This window comes from Anomalospiza imberbis, chromosome 2 (assembly GCF_031753505.1).
Source record: "Anomalospiza imberbis isolate Cuckoo-Finch-1a 21T00152 chromosome 2, ASM3175350v1, whole genome shotgun sequence".
NCBI classification, from domain to species: domain Eukaryota; kingdom Metazoa; phylum Chordata; class Aves; order Passeriformes; family Viduidae; genus Anomalospiza; species Anomalospiza imberbis.
In genome coordinates this window covers 57,595,122-57,613,959 of record NC_089682.1, presented here as the reverse complement: position 1 = coordinate 57,613,959, position 18,838 = coordinate 57,595,122, and the positions used below count along the sequence as shown (strand labels likewise).

General features: G+C 39.1%; 1 protein-coding gene across 3 annotated transcripts in view; it reads left to right on the top strand.

Moving 5' to 3' along the window:
- The window catches only part of WASF3 (WASP family member 3), a 65,855-nt gene extending 54,276 nt beyond the window's left edge, over window positions 1-11,579 (top strand). For 2 of the 3 annotated variants that reach the window (XM_068181240.1, XM_068181241.1), the window contains 4 exons: window positions 2,786-2,961; window positions 5,599-5,862; window positions 7,892-8,247; window positions 8,968-11,579. In XM_068181240.1, coding sequence (XP_068037341.1) covers window positions 2,786-2,961; window positions 5,599-5,862; window positions 7,892-8,247; window positions 8,968-9,125 — 954 coding nt within the window. In that variant the 3' untranslated portion in view covers window positions 9,126-11,579. Of the gene's footprint in view, window positions 1-2,785; window positions 2,962-4,760; window positions 4,928-5,598; window positions 5,863-7,891; window positions 8,248-8,967 lie in introns of all 3 variants that reach the window. The other variant, XM_068181242.1, reaches the window with a different exon arrangement.
- The last annotated feature ends 7,259 nt before the right edge of the window (window positions 11,580-18,838 follow it).

Below are 18,838 nucleotides of genomic sequence, written 5' to 3'. Positions count from 1 at the left end.
GAAAAATGTAATTTTAATTCTTCAAGTTTAAAATCTGTGTAGTCTATTTTTTTACTTTCCATAGATCAGTGTCTGAGAGTTCAGTGCAGTTTTGACTTGGTATGTACCAGTAGTATTACAAATTGAATGACAGTAGGTAGAGCAGTTGTGATTAAACAAAGGATAAGCTGTTCTAATTTGCTCTTTATTGTGCTGTCTTTTTATCTGAGAATAATTAGCTATACAAGCAAGTAAAATTTTTAAACTTGGAAAGCTTGTATTTCAGAAATCATTCTTGATGACTTATGTTTTTATAGGATTTTATAAATTTGTGGTCAGGAAAATACTCTAGGCTTGTGCTTCCATTTTTTTTTGAAAGTACTGCAAATACTTGCTGAAGCTGCTTTTTATTACTAGCTCTTAATTCTTTATTAAGATGCTTAAAATATCTTTTGCCAATTCCTGATGCATATATCAAACTTACAATTAACTCAACCCTGTTTGAAGGCTTTAATATGTTTTGTGTTTGCTGAAATAATTTCCTGCCAACATGAATGACTTTTTTTCTGCCTTAATCTACAGCACCCACTTGTCTGCCACAGCTTCTATTACAGTTAGTTAAGAAAATGTAACTCCTCTTAATATTACTTTAATTTTCTGAGAAATATTTCCACCTGTAATTATCTAGGAAGGCTTCAGCTCCCCTAAAACTCTGTCGTCTTTGCCCTTGGTAGTAAAGCTAGAGCTGTCACCATTGTCAAAGGAATGAAACTGCTAGTGGAACAACTTAGAACTATTCTTAGAGGTACATGTAGCTTTGTCAGCTGCTAGTAATAGTGCTGCCCCACTTTTGGAAGAAATTTAATATTTTAGAGATGTATTGATATAATATTTAATCAAAATATTGTTACCAGCAGTGTTTAGTAACTGCTTGAGTAAAAAGGATTCAAGCATGCTTACAGATGCTGATCTGGAACAACCTGTCCAGCTGAAATCTGATCCAATTAAAACCAGCTAAGCTTTGTGCTTATTTTTTGTTGTTTATACATCCATATGTATTTACCTTTCCATAAAAAAAAAAAAAAGATGATCTCTTTAAACTTCTAAAGAGTAAGCAGTAACTGTAAGCAGTCATGTAAGCACTCATGATTGTACAGGAATTGTATCAATATGATTGTCTTCCCAGAAAACTTAGTGGAGGAAAAATATTTTGGGAGAACTGCTTAAGAACCAAGATGATCATTGATATTTAACATAAATCAGACCAAAAATCTGTTTGCTGTAGAAATGAGCAAGATTTGTCAAAACATTTGGTGTTGAACTTCAAGAAATCTTTTCTGTCATTCTAAATGTTAGCAAGGTCAGAAGGTCCCTCATGCAAACATGCATGAATGAGCAGGAGAACCAAAACAAGGACAAGGAAACCATTTGTTAGTTTTTTATTACTTACGGAATGCCAAACACATTATTTCAAAATTACTTACTCAGTGCTGTTCGACAGTTGGAGTAAAAAACCTGTGTTCATCTGTGATGAACTTTTTGTTGAGCTAACTTTCCAACTATTCTCCCTTATTTTGTGGGTCTAGATTCCCCAGTAAAAGGCTTGTCTACCACAATTTGACCAAGCTCTTCCCTCAATGTAATTCATTGACTGCATTCTCAGAATAGCAATATAATTCTTTCTTGAGAAGCTATTTTTCTAGCAGCCAAAAGCCTAATACCAACCTACTAATAGATCAGACATGTATTCTAAGGTGTGGGATCTAGAGCTGAATGAAAAAAAAAAACCCTATGCTTTCATGAATACTGAGAAAAGGAGTCGCAGACCCTTCTCAGTCTGAATTGAGCAATCTTGTTCATTTTTTGTGCTGAAGCACCAGTATGAGTTTCATATTCATACTGAGTAGTCAGAAGTAGGTGAGTACAACATTTCCACAGTGTGAAAGTATTGGGTCCCAATATTAGGAGATCTTGCTATCGGTGAGGTAAAGACAAATAGGTATGATAAACACTGACAGCTGGTTGAGCCTGATGTTATATTGAAAGATTAAAGCAGCCAAGTTTGTCATGAACCTATCAAGGTGTCTTGCCCATACTTCTGGCCTGAGTATTACTGACTCACTGCAGAGAGAATTAGTGTAATTCATTTTTATATCAATGATGAGGAGAAACTAGGAGGAATTTTGGTAGTTAATTATTGCTAAGAAGGGAGAAGAAGTTAAAACAAACAAAAATAATTGCTCTTAGACTAGGGAAGTGTGTCCAATTTCTCCATATTTCCCTTGGCCCTGTTGATTGTGACCATAATGAATAACCAGAATAGCCCTGAGCTTATTTAACATTCTCAGAAATTTATTTCTCCATATTTCCCTTGGCCCTGTTGATTGTGACCATAATGAATAACCAGAATAGCCCTGAGCTTATTTAACATTCTCAGAAATTTGATTTTCAGGAGATGAATATTACAAGTGCCTCAGGGTGGTCTAAATAAAAGACATGATATCAGAAGAAAATCAACTTTCTGGCTTTTAAAATTGGTCACATTTTTGTATTAGGAAAACCATAAGATTGGTATCACGGTAGCACATGCGTCCTTACAGAACAAAGGCAAATCAAAAGTCCTGCTACTAATGAGGTTCATAGTGTAAGGAGATATTATTTTAGTGCAGAGAAATTTTATGAAGACTTGGCTTCATCTGTAAATCTGGTCTTATTTTCATGCACTCTAACTACATTTTAACCAGCTTTTTCCCTTTCCTTTTTTTCTCTCTCTTTGCATGCTTTATTTCTTTTGTTTGGACATTAGGAGCAAAAGCGTATAGATGGCACCACCCGTGAGGTGAAAAAGGTTAGAAAAGCCAGGAACAGACGCCAGGAGTGGAATATGATGGCATATGACAAAGAGCTTAGACCTGACAACAGGTTGTCTCAAAGTGTGTACCATGGAGCATCTTCCGAGGGATCACTGTCCCCAGATACTAGGTCTGTTTACAGCAAAGCTGTTTGTTATACCACAGTTGTATGTTCAGCAATACTGAGTAGAATTAGGTGTTTCTGCAGAACGGGAATAGTTAGACAAAACATACAATGCATGTGTAAAACATTCTTTTCAAATTTATTTTAAAGCGTAAATGACATAACAGATTCCATAATGATTTTTTCTTCCTCAGCTTCACATGAGCATTTTGTCATCTTAATGTTATATATTGCAGAGAAAGAAGTGTTTGCTGCATGCTTTGTATTTCATCTTCAGTAGCTGTAGTTACAAAGCATTTAAGCCTCTACTAGATAATGTCAGTAGCTCTTCCTTAGTGTCTAGTTTATTGTTTGCTCTGCTGGTAGCTTAATAAATATTTTTCTGTGATCTATTCAGTCAAGAATACTTTTGCCTGTAAGGAATGCTTCGGTGGAAGAAGAGTTCAGGTTTCTGATGTTATATTAGTCTAAAAACCAAACTGCAAAACCAGATGAGATGTTACTGCTTGAAATAACAAAAATCTCTGCTTAGAGATACGCAGCAGAATTCATCATCATTGACTGAGATTCCCTTTGAGCTCAGTGGGAGTTACCTGATGTGCACTGAAGTATCGGTTTTTATACTAAGCTGGTTTCACCAGAGGATTTTCCCACTTACTTTATTTCCTATGTCTGTTGTGATTAAGTACTAACAATAAGCATAGAAATAAATAGGGTCCACTGGAAAAAGTGTTTAAATTGTTGAATGGCTAGGTTGAGGAGGCAGCTACCACTGCAAGAATGTAGACTGATACCTTTAGTCCACTGTCCAGTAGGAGATTAATTTAAAATAAAAAAATTGGCTCAGAACTTTGCAATGTTGTGGTTTTAGTGAAAAGTAATGAACTTGTAATTGAAATACAATACTTGATATTGAGATTGGTCTTTCAAAAATGTATTTAGACTCCCTCCCTGTCTAAAAGCTGTCGTTTGGTTGGTTTTATTTTACAGTTTCTAATGCAAAACTTTGTTTCCTGTTAGTCTTAATGAAACACTGCAGACTGACAAAGCTTTACATGGGTCGATCTAGTAAAAGCTGTGGATTTTTTCATCAGGAGTTCAGGTTCACACTTTTTGAGGTTTTTTTGTTTGTTTTTTTTTTTTTGTTTTTTTTTTTTTTCAGATTTAACACCTTGCTTCCAGGATTCCCAAGTTTAAATTATCATATTGAATTGATTTGTTTTTATCTCCCAGCAATGTCAACATGTATTTGGCTGTTTGCAGATATGTAGTATTTGCAATCTGTGGGATTTTTTTAAGCAGAAATCGTAGGGATGTGTCTGTGTTGGATTTTGATGTTGTTTGTGTGACAGATACCTTGTACTTACATAAGCCTTTTATATTTTATAAATTATGGAGTATTTTACATTTCAGTGAATCAAATATCTGAGATTGAATCCTGAAATCTGTTTTACATCCATAAAGGGTTGATTCTGAGAATGGTAGTGAGGTGGAGAGAGGGCTTTCTATTTTATCACCTTGGAGTAGTCTTAAGCTATAAAAAAAACCCCATACGTAAAGAAATATGTACTGGTTTGAGATACGTTTTCATGCTGCCAGCTACTGCATGAGCAGTGTTTTGTAAGTCACGTCCCAAGAAAGTGTATTTGGTTATGCTGTCTTTTTTTCCCTACTGCCAAAGTTAAAAAAAAAAGGTCATATTTCTTTGTGTTTGCTACTTGTAAGACTTAAGGATTAAATGTTGACATCCCGGTGTTTGGACTGTGGCAATTTACAATGCATTTGTTATACTTATTGTACTTTAGAGAGAGAAACACAAGCTGAATCCAAACAGAAACCAGCAAATTAATGTGAGAAAAGTAAGAACAAGAAAAGAAGAGTGGGAGAGAAGGAAAATGGGCATTGAGTTCATGAGTGACGCAAAGAAAATGGAACAGGCAGGAAGCATGAAAGAGGACAAAATGCCCAAAGGGTTTGTTTTTTTGTTTTGCTCAAAGCCCTGGCTTTTTGTTGCTTACCTTGCTTCCAGTCTCACAGATAAGTGCATCAGTTCACTGTGTTCACTAAAAACCAGGCTGCACCATTGTTCATTACTAAAACGAGTCTTCACAGTAATGGGATGAAAAGATCCTTTTGCTCCCTCTCTTGGGCTTATTTGACAGAACATCCTAGACTTTGTATCTTTATGAACTCTCTGCTCAACTAATACTTACATTTCCCAGTTCCTTTAAGCCTTTCCAACAAAATTAATTGTGCAAACAAAATAAAAAGAATTTTCTAACTTTGAAAATTGATTTTCTCTGCATTGGTAAAATATGTTCTTCTGCGTAATTGCAAGTGCTTGTAGTATTGCTTTTCTTTTTCTGCTGCCATTGTTAACTTGAGGCAGGCTGGTAAGTATTGCCATTTCAAACAATGGACTGTCAAAATCATTGACAAAAACCATAAGCTTTGTTATGGCTACTAAAATTCTTGTGCTTTCTGTGGACTTTAAAGGGAGTGGTACTTGATAAATCGGGAAATCATCTTGCAAGAAAAATAATGCTGATTGTTTTCTTTTTAGCTTTTTTTGTCAGTTATTTAGGTAATGCCCTGTTACACTCACATAATCTGCTCTTCTGCATCAATTTACTTTAATTTTAGATCCCATGCATCCGATGTTACAGATTATTCTTATCCTGCTACTCCGAATCATTCCCTCCATCAGCAGATAGCAATGCCTTCCTATGGAGCAGGAGATGGTCCACAGTACATGGCAGCATCCCAAAGCCATGAGCATGAATACAGACCACCCTCCGCTACTGTCCGACACGCCACTTTAAACAGACCTCAGCAACCACCTCCGCCTCCACCCCAGCCTTCAGATGGCCAGCACAGCTCAGTACCTGTGGTACCAGCAGAATATGGGTAAGTCTGATTTATTCTAGGGGATTCTTGGCAAAACCAGAGGAATGCATGTTTTTCATAGCTATCGTAATGTGTAATGCATCAAAGAAAAAAACCCCAAATACATTAGTTACCTCCCTGGTGAGGACAGAAGAAAATTGGCATAATTTCTATGTATGAACTGAATTTAAGTGAAGAAATAGTGAAAGCAGAAATAACCAAGTTTGTATTGAATGAAGTGTGTATTGGTGGAGTCAGTATGATTGTAAAATATTAAGGGTGCCTAATACAATATTGAAGAAGGGATAATTTTCCTTTAAAGTGGAAAGTAGTTGCAGGATAATTTGGATAATATCTTAAACTTCAGGAAATGGGCAGAAAGAGTATTGTTGATTGTGATTAATCTGGCAGTCTTTGTTGCATCCCTGAAATCCCTAAAAGACCTTTTTAGAGAAGCTTGTGACAGAATTGGAAGGGGTCTCCTCAGACACAAATTCCGTACTGTCCCAGGAGGAATGCCACTTTTTAATTCAAGACAGAGATTTATCGAACGCCTGTGTTGATACTTTGCCTGAATGCATTCTGAAGGAGGGCTTGCTTCAGAGTTCTAGTTCTCCTGTAGCAAGAAAACATCTGTTTTATAATGAGCCTGTGTCTGTTCTTTTGTGTAAATAGCTTAAACTTTCAAGTTGTAACCCCAGGAAAGTTATAGTCATTCTTGCCTGTGTTGTTTTTTACTATGCAAGCCAAGATTGTCATCCTTGCTTGATACATCCTGGGTTAGCATTTGCCTGATTCATGGCTGTTGTGCTGCAGATGACTCAGTTAGGAGTGACTGCTCCAGCCGCCTGCCCTTTCTCTGTTGTTTCCATTGTGTATGACACTACTGGGCTTAATCCTCAGGTCCATGACCATTGTCAGGGTATTGCAGTTGTTATACCACTGGCATGTGTGTGTCACTCAGTGTCATCAGTCGCTTTGCTTCAACTCCTCTCTCCTGTATCTAGTTCTTTACCTACTTCTTAACTCTTACCAGTTCTCTTTTTCTGATTAAGATTTCTTTCAATGACATTTTAACAAAGAAATGAGCTCTTCCCTGTGCCTCCTATTTTAAGAATCGATCAAATGTATCAATTTAATTAAATGGTATTTAAACTGATAAGTTTGACTGAAGAAGCATGTCGCACTACAGTACGAAATAACTAATGCGCTCACGCTAAGATCAAAAGAGTAGCTTTTTTTTCTGACCTCACAATACATATATCACAATACATATATCACAATACATATATCACAATACATAAGATCAAAAAAGTAGCTTTTTTTTCTGACCTCACAATACATAAAATTCTAAAAGTGACAGTGAATTGGAGGATGAAATTGCTACTTCTCCAGCTACACTAGTCAAACTAACAGTCTATCGATTTTCTCCTCCCACAAAAAAAATACAAAACAATCATTATTTACATAAACAGTGTGTGAGAACTCCAGTAGAAATATATAAACATCAAAAAACCATAAAAAACTTTTAAAAAACTTTTAAAACTTGGAAAAAAACAACACAACAGAAGCACATGAGATACATTTACCCATGGGTAAATCTTTCCTTTCATACTTTCCATTTTTCTCCATGTTTGCATCCTCTATTACCTCTTGACCTTCTATGGAATTGAAGGGTGTAGTCTGCAGTTTTCTTGGTCCCTTCTTCTTGAAAGACTTTGCACTTTACAGTCCCACAGAGTAGATGTTTAATAAGAAATGCAGCTTCATACTTAACTGGGCAGGAGAGTTAAGATAAAGAAGCTCACTTTGTAGTGTGCTGAAAGGACACTGCCTTTAACTTCAACATTTGTCTTAAATCTCAATAAATCAGCAATATTCGACAATTTGACAATTCTTACATGTATAATCACTTGCATATTTAAGACACCAGTTTAAATTACTTTTGATTTTTGTTTTACCTGAGGTTAGATGAGTACAGGTTAAGGGACAATAATTTTGGAAGTTCTAACTTTGAATGCATTAAATGTTTTTGTTCTGTTTTATATAGGATGCTCCCAGCTCAGATGGTGGATTATTACAATCCTACAGGTCCTCCCCCTCCTCCTCCCCCTCCTATGATTCCTTCAGCACAAACTGCATTTGTTAGTCCCCTTCAGCTTCCTGTGCCACCTTCCCATTCCGGACTGGTGACTGGCTCTACATACGCAGCTACTCATCCTCCTCCTTCTGGTGGGCTTGTTGTCACTGCTCCTCCTCCTCCTGGCCCACCTCCTCCCCCTCCAGGCCCTCCTGCTGCAGGTGCATCCCTCTCTTCCTCCCCCATGCACGCTCCTCCAGCGTCGGAGGCGAAGCAGGCACCGATGAGTGATGCACGGAGTGATCTGCTGGCTGCCATCAGGATGGGTAAGTGCACACAGGGTTTGAAGTATTCCATTTTTTTTCAGTGAGAGCACAGTGTTTTCCACTGAAATGGGTTTGTGGCCTCTTTTCCCAGCTGGGAAGATTTCACTAACCACAAGTACCACACACCTGTTCTGACATTTTTCAGCCATTAGGTTGGATCACTTCCTAGCACCTGAAGCTACACAGCTTTGTCAAGCATGTTCTAGTGTTTGTGTGGGCATAATCTAATGAACACAGCACTTGTGTTCATTATGTAAAGTGCCAGTACATGTACATGGATTTTTGCTTCTGTTCAGAAGAACTGAATTACCCAACACCAGGCTTCAGCCCACTGATTTTTTTAACCAGTGACTTATGGCTCTTCCTGACCTCGCTTACAATATGGAGCTGTAAGTCTAATGCTTTTTCCAAATACAGTTTTAAAAACTTTCATCTTCAGATCAAAATGACCCATACAGTCTTGAATATTTAGCTTCAACATATTGTTGACAGTTTTAGAAGTCCAGAAGTATTCAGTCTCTGAGAATTATTTCCCATCTGCCTTTTTTGTCTTTCCCTCTTCCTTGCTCAAGGAGGCTCTCTTCTCTCAACGCTTGCTTTCTTTTTTCCCCCTCCTTCTTCCTGAATATTTTGTAAGAATACAACAAACTCACTGATAACAGTGTCAAATACGAAATCTCTTGCCTGGAAAACTTTGTCTGAGAGTGATTGTGTCTGCAGGAATTCAGCTGAAAAAGGTGCAGGAGCAGCGTGAGCAGGAGGCGAAGCGCGAGCCCGTTGGCAATGACGTGGCCACCATCCTGTCGAGGCGCATTGCCGTGGAGTACAGCGATTCTGACGATGACTCCGAGTTTGATGAGAACGACTGGTCAGATTGAACGTGGTCCAAGCCTGCTGGCAACTACATTAAACACTTGGCTTCAGTGATTGCTTTGTTAGCAAGATGTAAAGCAGGACATTGACATGTATTAAGGCTAGTGAGGGAAGTGCTAAAATTGAATTGGTATTATTCAGAATGCTGTAGCTTAGCAACTCTGGTAGTAATGATGTGATTATGCTTATGCAGATCAGAAACTTGTCTTACTTTCAGTATTTACTGCATAATACTTAAGTGCCACTAAATGTAGCAACTCTTGTGCTGCGTGCAAAATATGATGCAGTTGTTGCACTGTTACAAAACCAGCATTTTATTTTACTTTCCTGCTCTTGAAGGGATAAAATATATTTTTTTGACTTTACATCTTACTCTTTTAATTATGTAAACAACTTAGATACTTGTGAATTGGTCTGGCTGTTGGTCTTTGAGGGCAGTTAACTGTTTGGCTGAGTGAAATGTTGAGTTCCATAAATGTGACCTTTAGCTTTTTTATTAGGTACTAATTATGCCCACCTTAGTCTATTTTTAACCACTTCTGGGCTTAAGTTTTTATGCATACAGAATTGATTTTATACTGTCTTCCTTTTTATCTTAAAAATGTAGCATATGATGAAATGTATACTTTGAAGAATGAGCCCACATGATCCAAAAAGAACATTTGGTAAGCAGACAGATATGTCTGTAACAGTACCAGCTCTGAGTTGCTGGCTGCTTGCTGGGAAGAGTGTTTGGGGGGGGCGGGTCTCTGCTGGGTAGCAGATGCATGTCCCTGTTATAAATGGAAATGAAAATACCTGTAGAGCTTTTCAGTCTTACAATAAGATGAACTGGATGCAGGATAGACCTGATGGAAATCCTGTAGCTGTTGCAGTGCAGAAAAGCTACTGCTGTTGCTAAAGATTGGAACAGTCTGGATCTAGCAATCGGATACATTTCACAAGTATTAAACTTGGTCTTTATGCCTGTAGGTATAAATGTGTGTAAATAAGTTCTGTTGTTGTTGATTTGTACATGTGTAGTTGTGTGGCATATTGACTCAGAACTCTTATTTTGAATGTATTTCTTTCCCAGTACATCCCATGGATAAAACATGGACAGTTAAAGCAGTTTTGATGGCTGTTGAGGTACTATGCCATATATATATATACACATTCACTTTCTTAGTCCTTTCCTAGGCATAGTTGTTCCCATAAAGTCCGCTTTGACTGTCTCTGTTTTTCTTGTTTTCCATTTTTTTTATCAGCCGTACAGTATTAAAATAGTTTGTTTTGTTTTGGGGCTTTTTTTTGTGGGTTTTTTTTTTTTTTCTGGACCAAGAGTCAGGCTGCTGCTCTGCCTAATGAGGCTTTTAAATTTTATTCATAGCAGGGGAAGATTTCTTTCCTTACCAGATTACAGTTTTAATCTGGTAAGTGTCAGAAGTCTGTGTAATTCCAGGTCTAACATTTGGTAAACCTCCTTTGTTCTGTGAGGCCCCCCATCTGTTCTTAAAAGAAGTATGTAAAATAAAAAGAGAAATGGAAGGTGATTATCTAACTTGTGTTTACACCATTAACAGTTTTAGTCCTGAGAATGTAACAGTCTAACACAATGTTTGCATGCAAACTGTTGGCTACTGCATTGCTGTTTAATCTGCATATGATTTTTCAATCCTTGGTGGCTGCCTTTATGGTAGAAGGTTAACATGCTGCCTCAGGGCTGGTGTTAAAATTTATGACACAAAGTATGACCAATCTCTGCATAGTGGTGAGCAACCACGGCTCTTGGTAACCAGGGGCAGCTGAAGGTACTTGCTGATTGCCATCCCACTTGGAGCTGGTTTTGTCTTTGCCTTAAAATGCAGAGCTGAAGGGTGCTTTATTTTGTGTCCTGGAGTCTGAGGTCTGCATGCCCACCAGGGAGGACAGAATTTAGGCTGTAGCCTGATGGTGGCTTTCATCACTCTGTTGGAGATGGCTTGTCCTTACCATCATGGTGTGCTTGCACAGTGGCCTGCAAAATGATTCTTTGGGGAGGTAGCTGAAGGTGCAACTGGGACCTCAGTGTTACATCACTGCATAGGTGAGAGCACTCTTGATGTTCTTTTGATACGTGCTGAAATGAAATGTCTCAACAGAAAATTCTTTCCAATCTACTGAAATTTGATATGACAGAAGATATATTTTATGAGCACAGAAGTTGGGTGTGTCTGAAATTTTGTAATTTGTGCTTATTTTAAATAATAAGCATTAAACAAGCAATCAGTTGTGAACAGTGAAGATAGTGTAGATTTTTCAGTCATAGTAGCCAACCTGTTTTTCTGAACCTGCAATGTTGTAATTTTCCTTTTGATATCTTATGGACAAAATGTGAATTGAATTTAGTGATGTAAACACTATTCTAGGCTGTTTTTATCAGTTTTATCATACTTCGGGTTGTGCATAAGTAACAAATACGAATAAAATCTCACTTTTGAGCCTGTGTTTCTTTCCTTAGATGAGTAAGATTTTGCTGTTAATCTCTACTTTAACTTACCAATAACAGAAGTGAAGATGTAAGACTTCCAAATGCTATCTCTGATCCCAAGGCATGATGTTCCTGGGATGAAGGATGGAGTCTACAATACCAGATTCCTTTGACGTACTGCTGCTCCTGCTAGCATCTATACTTGGTTCTTTTGCAGCCTTGATTCAAGCTCCAAGTTCCTGGCTGGTCTAAGGAGGTATGAATTTCCCTACAGGTAGCTTTAGGGATTTTTTTTTTCAGGGTAATACATTAAATGCCAGCTTTGCTTCCAGAAAGAACAAAAATAGGCAGAAAATACAAGTTACATCAGCAAGTCTTCTTGCCCACTTTTTTAATAAGTCATCTTTGTAGGTTAGTGACACCCAGCACAGTACTATAAATACAAACTCATTTAGGCCTACTAGAAAAATACTTTAAATTTAATCTTTTAATTGTAATGAGATTAAAGCCAGGAGAGGCTTTTCATCCTACTGGGAAGAACTTACATAAATCAATTGTGTAATATAGTAGGTTAATTGTAAATTAAACAGGTTTGTTTATGCATCTTAGACTCGGTTGTTTCTTGGGAAAATAAATTAATCTTTATTCTGTTTAACTGAAAACCCCAATCCTCTGGCTCTCAGTTCTTACTTCTCTCAAATCTCCCACTTTTTGATTTGAACTTAATTCAAATAATTTAGACCACAATTCTTAGCACCAGTTCTACTTAGAAACTGAATATGCAAGCTTGAAATTTTTTGGTTCAAAAGTTCTCTTAGTAAAAGCATTTATAACTGCTTGTTGTAGCTCGGTTGGAGTTAGGACTGATGGTCACTCAGCATGCTGCTTCTACAGCTTTTGTGGTTGTCCTTTACATTCTAAAGAATTTTCATGGAACTAAACTGAACTGGATTTTTGGGTATTTGAGATTTCTCTTTACCAAGATGAATGTCCTTTATTGTACGAGGGGTGCATGGTGTTGAGCACAAGCTCCAAATTAAACTCATTTGCAGTATGCAGATGGAGTTGTGAGGAAGGGAAATACCTTTTTGGGAAATTGGTGCTTGATGTATTTTTCAGCTATGTTCTCTCTCCTGTGCTGGGCACTGTTTTAATAATGAAGAGTTCTTCTTTTCTCCTTGAAACAACATACCTGAGGGTACAGCAAAGATGTAATTTCTAAAACTGTTTAAAATCTCACTGTGAACTGAACTGAGTGTAAACCTGATAATAATGAAGACTTCATTAGAATCCTATGACTGGAAGCTGAAGTTGTACAGATTAAATTTTGAGCTGAGGTATTAGTTCCTAGCCAAGAAGTAAAATAAATATTTGAACAGCTTATCCAGAGATGGTTTTTTACAGTGAATTTTGTTTAAGGTGACATTATACATTTTTTATTTCTGAAAAACCACAGACATTCAGCTTGCTGTAGTCTGCTTTGGGGAAAAGTGCTTGCCCTGTGTGGGTGTGGATTTTTACTTCTGAGTCAAGCATTCCTGGTAAAAGTGAGTCCATACACATATATACATGAACTCAAGTCCAAGGATTTTTAGCATATTGAGGCAGATATGCATTCAGGTACTAAAACACTGAAGGTGATATATGGGGAATAAAAATAAATTATGATCCCTGCTAGAATCCCTCAGGCCTTGGTGTCTGCTGCAGAACAGTCATGAGAGACTTGAGCTTACCACTGAACACCCTTCCCAGTTTCCTTGGACTTGAAAGGAAGTGTGGCTATTCCAGAAGGACTGTGGGCTGCCAGTTGCCCATCTTTCGTTAAAAAGAAGAGGAAGAACAAGAACACTGAGAAAAAGAAGTCCTTTAGGTATAAAGCAGGGAGAAGTAATTTCATATCTTACTTTCTCTACTAAACAGGCAAAGAATCGCTTTTCATGTGCTGTCAAGTCTCTTTAGGTTTCTCTGGAGAAAAGTGTTCTCATCTGTGGGTGACATAGATGTACACTCCTACAAGTGGAAAGTACTCTCAGGTTTGTGCTGGGCTGGGCTTTTCAGCTACATAAAAAGACAAGTTGCCCCTAAGATTCTTAGCTAAATATAGTAGTCTCTTGGAGATTATTCTAACTGCTGCAGATAGAGAACTTCTTATCTGATTAGCCAGAGTAGGGTGGAGTTCTGTGCTTTTCTCTTGTCAGGGGGTTATGTGCAGAGTGATTTGTAGATTAGAGCTGAGGGACGCTGTTCTGAGAAGTCTCGGCAGCTTGTCTTAAGCGTGTTGTCTTTCTGAGCCACTCACATTTCAATTGCTCTGTGCTGTGGCAGCACGTGAAAACTGCTCTGTTCAGCAGTCACTCTTTGCCAGTCAAGTGTAGGGTAGAGGAGGGAAGAGAGACCTGGGAATCTACTTTAGTTACCCTAATGCCAGTTAATACTGGACAGCCTTTCCTCTTTGTCTGGGGTAGCAACTCTGAACAGAAGTCCTGCCAACTACACTGAAGGGGGTGGCAGAACTCATCTCTTTCCTCTTTGAAATCAAGTGCTCTCTTGGTATCTGACAGCGCTGGTGAAACTTTTAGTCAAGCTTTCCTGAGTCATCCTGCTGTTAATGTTTGATTTCACTAGTGAGTTTAACTTTCTAGTCCCTTACCAGTCACCTTTTCTACTTTCTGTCACCCTTCATAAACTGGATGCAGTCACCAGCCATGGTGGCAGTGCCCTTGTTCTCCTGAACTCCACAGCCCAGCACAGGCTGTCACCTGCAGCCTGTCCCTCTGCCTCCTCTCCTTGTAAGTCTCTTCCTCCTGGTTTTAAGTAGATGGTTTGCACATTACCAGCCAAGGGTATTCCACTTCCCTGTTTCAGCAGGACCTGTGGTTTGGTTGGTTGGCCATGGTGTCTTTCCCTTGGGTAGATCCTTGTTCTCTGAGTGTGCTGGTACCAGTGGATGTTAAAAGGGGTGCTGCTTCAAGGCACAGGGCTTTTCCTCCCCATGGAGGAGGATGATGGTAGTAGGATTGTTCATCATAGAGTCACACTTTATCACTAAACTAAGACTTTCTAAAGTTGCTGCTTATCCCAACCATGTGAGGCCTCAGCCTCACTTGAGACACTCTTTCATGTTTGTTTCTATTCATTTTCTCTGGTCTGGTTTTGGGGTGTTTTCAGCTATACCTGTGATGCCTTAGGTTTTAGTTTTTATGTTTTTCAGATTCTATACTGCTTTAGTGTGTAGTTCTGAGCTTCCTATTAGGGGATGGTAAGCTCTCTTCACAGAGTCGGTAGACAAAACAATTCCTTTTCTAGCTTTGGACCAAGGACAACCGATCCAAATCTCAGGCCCAAGAGCATAAACAATGGTGGACTGAAGAGAGAAAAACAAGAAGGATGGGACTTCATAACCTAAAGCTATAATTGGACAATTTGCTAATGGACTAGAACTTATAAAAGTGTGAGACCTCATGACTGGTCATCCATTTTGTGACCATTTTGGGTTCATCTTGGGTGTAGCCTTGGCCAGCCTCTTGTACTGCCCAAGGTGTATCCATTAAGGCCTTTAATAAGTACCTGCTTTATTCTTTAACTGTCTAGCCTCGCTTCTAGGTCAGCTTTCACAAGGCATCACCTGCAGTGGTTTGTTTTTCTGTTCTGTTTGTGTTTCATTCCAAATTTAGTTTGCTTCCTAAAATTCTTATGTTGCCTTCACATAGCTGGGTACACTGCTTATGGTTGCCATTATGTTGTAATCTTATTTCTGTCTTTGAGAAAGAAGGATTTTTGTTTGTTTCATATGCTCAGAATGACAACCAAAGTAACACTTTCAAGGATGGCTGTTAAAGTTTCCCCATAAATTTATTTCTACATAACTTGTATTTATAGCACATTTTGCTGTAACAAAGGTTTAGAAGTTTTCCTTACAGCAGATGGTAAAGTTTTTGTATTGCTGTGAAGAACTTTTGTATAGGTTCATCAGAATACTTAATCTGTGTTGAGACTGTTAAGATGTATAATGTGTGCAGTGCCGTGCTGTGATGTGAGCTTGATTAGTTATAAGCGTCCGCAGTTCCTTGGGGCTTTTGGGGTTTACCTTAGAACACCTGGATCCTGCTGGCTCACTGCTCCTCCCAGTAGCAGTCACTGATTTGGCATAAGTGATGCAAAGCACCACTGTGACATTTCACAAATGTTTACAGAAAGATAAGCAAGATTGCTGCCTTGTACTGAGGCCTTGAGAGGCTGACCTGGAACAGAGACTAGGCAGTGTTAAAGGAATAGAGTAGGTATTTATTGAAAGGCCTTCAAAGGGTACCCCTTGGGCAGTACAAGAGCCTGTCCTAGGCTCTACCCAAAATGGACCCCAAGTCATGAGTCTTTACACTTTTAGAAGTTTTGGTGCATTTATGTATTGGGGTTCATTGTCCAGTTAGAGCTTCAGTTTATGAAGTCCCATCCTCCCAGATTGCTCTCCACAATTTGCTGTTGTTTATACCTTTTGGGCCTGAAGCTGCAACGGTGTCCTTGGTTCTTGGTCTGGAAAAGAATTGTTTGCTAACTAAACTGTGAGGAAAACTTGTTAACACTTTATGTGAAGTTCAGAGTCACACACGAAGGCAGCACAGAATCTGAAAAATATGATAGCTAAAACTAAAGGCATCAGTACTCAACCAACTGCCATCAGCCAAATGCTTACCTGAAAGAGTATCCCATTTTTTATCATCTCCTGTACTCTCTTCAAAACCCCCAGTGACTATCATGACAACCCATGCTTTTAAAATTTTTTAAGAGCCATCTTTATTCTGTAAGTTGACACAGTCTGCTTAGAAAACTGAATTTAGATCTACCACAGGCTTTTAAGTAAAGGATGCTCCATCCCACTCCTGTGGTGCCCCTCCTGTCCTATATTATTTGCTATGTTTCTAGAATTTATGTGAATAATTTATATGGCTTGATAGATTTACTTTGTACTTTACTGAAAGAGATAATAAATCCTTACTTTAGGGATTTTCAAACCTAGTTTAAATACACCAAATGGTGAAGCAGCTGCCAACAGCTAAAATAATTTGAGAGGAGATGTGGGAGTTGTCTATAACATTGCTGCTTATTTATTGTTTTAGCCAAGTAAAAGCATTTAAGCATGGATGCATCTTTTACATGGGGAGAGTAACAGCACAGATCTGTGGCATTCTTCTGTCTCTTAAATGGGAGGTAGAAAATAAAGATTTTTACAACAGAGATGGGGAAGAAGAGAAAGGTCTGGAATTTTTTTCTGTTCTAAACAATAGGAGAAAGTGCTTTGGTGAAACTTCTCTTTGTATTTGTTTTATCTCCATACAGAAGCCTCCAAATGGTGAGGCTGTGTTTTAACCTTTTCCCTGAAGATCACCTTCCCTATTTTATTCTTTTCACCTTATCAGCTGCAGTATGCAATGACCTTTCTCTTCGATTCAGCCATCTGCCTGCCTCAGCTTTTATTTCCTTCACTGATCAGATGAGACATGAGGGTACAAATGGCACTGGCGGCGCTGCTGGCCTCAATACCTGATTAGGATGAATAGACTTAAGCTGACATTTTAAATAGTAAATAGGTCTTTTTTAAAATTCATGAATACAAAAATTGCTTAAGTAATCTAGTGAACTGGTAATGTGTTCTGCTCTGAAAGCAAAACATACTGTACTCAGGGTGGTAGGATATATAAAAAGAATGTGTGGATAAAGCATACCTCTGAAGTGCTCCTCTGTTTTAAGGATTCCAGATGTGAGCTTTGCACAATTGCTGCAATTACCAGCCTGCTGCAGGTATTGCTTCTTTCTGGGTTTGGGCTGCAACCATTTATTCTCACCCAACTGCTTGAATGCTAACAGGGGTATCAGTGCTGTAGAAAGGATGCAGAAAAATGTTGTTGCCTTAGGAAGCATATATGGAATTATATGGAGAGCTAGTGGGATGGAAAGAACAAAATTTCCCTCTGAGAACATGAGTGATCTTGTTAGGATGGAACTGAAGATACAGCAGGCACCATTAGTTTCTTAGCATGGCAGTTAAAGAAAATAATGTAGAACTTGAAAGTTCCAGGTCTTGTGATCCACAGCGTGGGGACTGTCTCATCTCATCAGTCTCAGTGGCTGAAACTGCAGCCTAGACAACCCTGATGTCAGCTGGCCAGTGAGATCCTGTCCAGGTGACTCAGAAGTGGGGCTCAAAGGGAGCCAGTCTACAGACCAGGACATGGCAGGTGCTGGGCTTCAGTTCTGCTTCATGCAAACTAAATGCCTGGAGCTGTAGTGAGAGCAGGTCTTGTGCCTACCTGCACCTGGCAGGAATCGAATTCACGTGCTTGTTCCATGATGGGAATTACAGCATGGAGAGATGGAGTGAGCAGATTTGCTTCCAAAGTGCTTCTGATCCAAACTAAAGTACTGGTATGGACTCCAGTGCCTGTGCTCTGTGTGTGACTGCCAAACAGCCCTGTTCTCATGGCTGTTCACCCTTCCTTGCCACACTCCCTGGCTCCCGGTCGCTGCTGTTACCATCCTTCAACATCATCTGTTGCTCAGCCTGGGAGAGGCAAACACCCGTATCTTTATGCTGAATGTCTGGCAAAGTGTTGGCAGCAGCTGAGGAAGCCTTGCTAATGAGCGGGTGTTGCTGAAAGCAGCGTGGTGCAGCACCTCTCCTACGCAGCCTGAGCAGCAGCCGAAACAGCCGCCTTCTCTGGAGCTCATCCTGGCACACAAGCCAAGTAGGATTTACTAGATAGAAAAAATCTGTTGGCTGGTAATTACACTTTAGTGTTTGATTTACATACAAAGCCAGGTAATGCAGAAAGCGTGAAAATGTTTCAAAATGCTCATTCATCAGTTACGAATTCCCTGCCCAACGAGATGCTTTTTTACCCAAGGGAGGAGTCTGGCACTTGGCTCCTGCAATGCTGCAGTGGTGGCAGGGGAGCTGTAGGAGGGCACTTGCAGGTTTTGGATCGAACCTACTCAGTATCTGGGAAAACATTACATTTGAGCTTCCTGCAATTCTTTGTGTCACTTTGACTGGGAAATGACGTGCCAGGAGCGACCTTCCATTATGGACTGCACTAGGCTTCTCTCATCTTGTACCCAAAGCCTTACAGTCCTGTGACAGGAAAATGAGGTGCTGCTGTAAGAGTTCTGTGCCCTGCAGACCCACCAGGTAAGAGGGACAGTCTTTCTGTAGCAAGAGACTGACCTCCAGTGGACAAACGGGGCAATCATAAGACATAAGAGCTTGTTCTAATG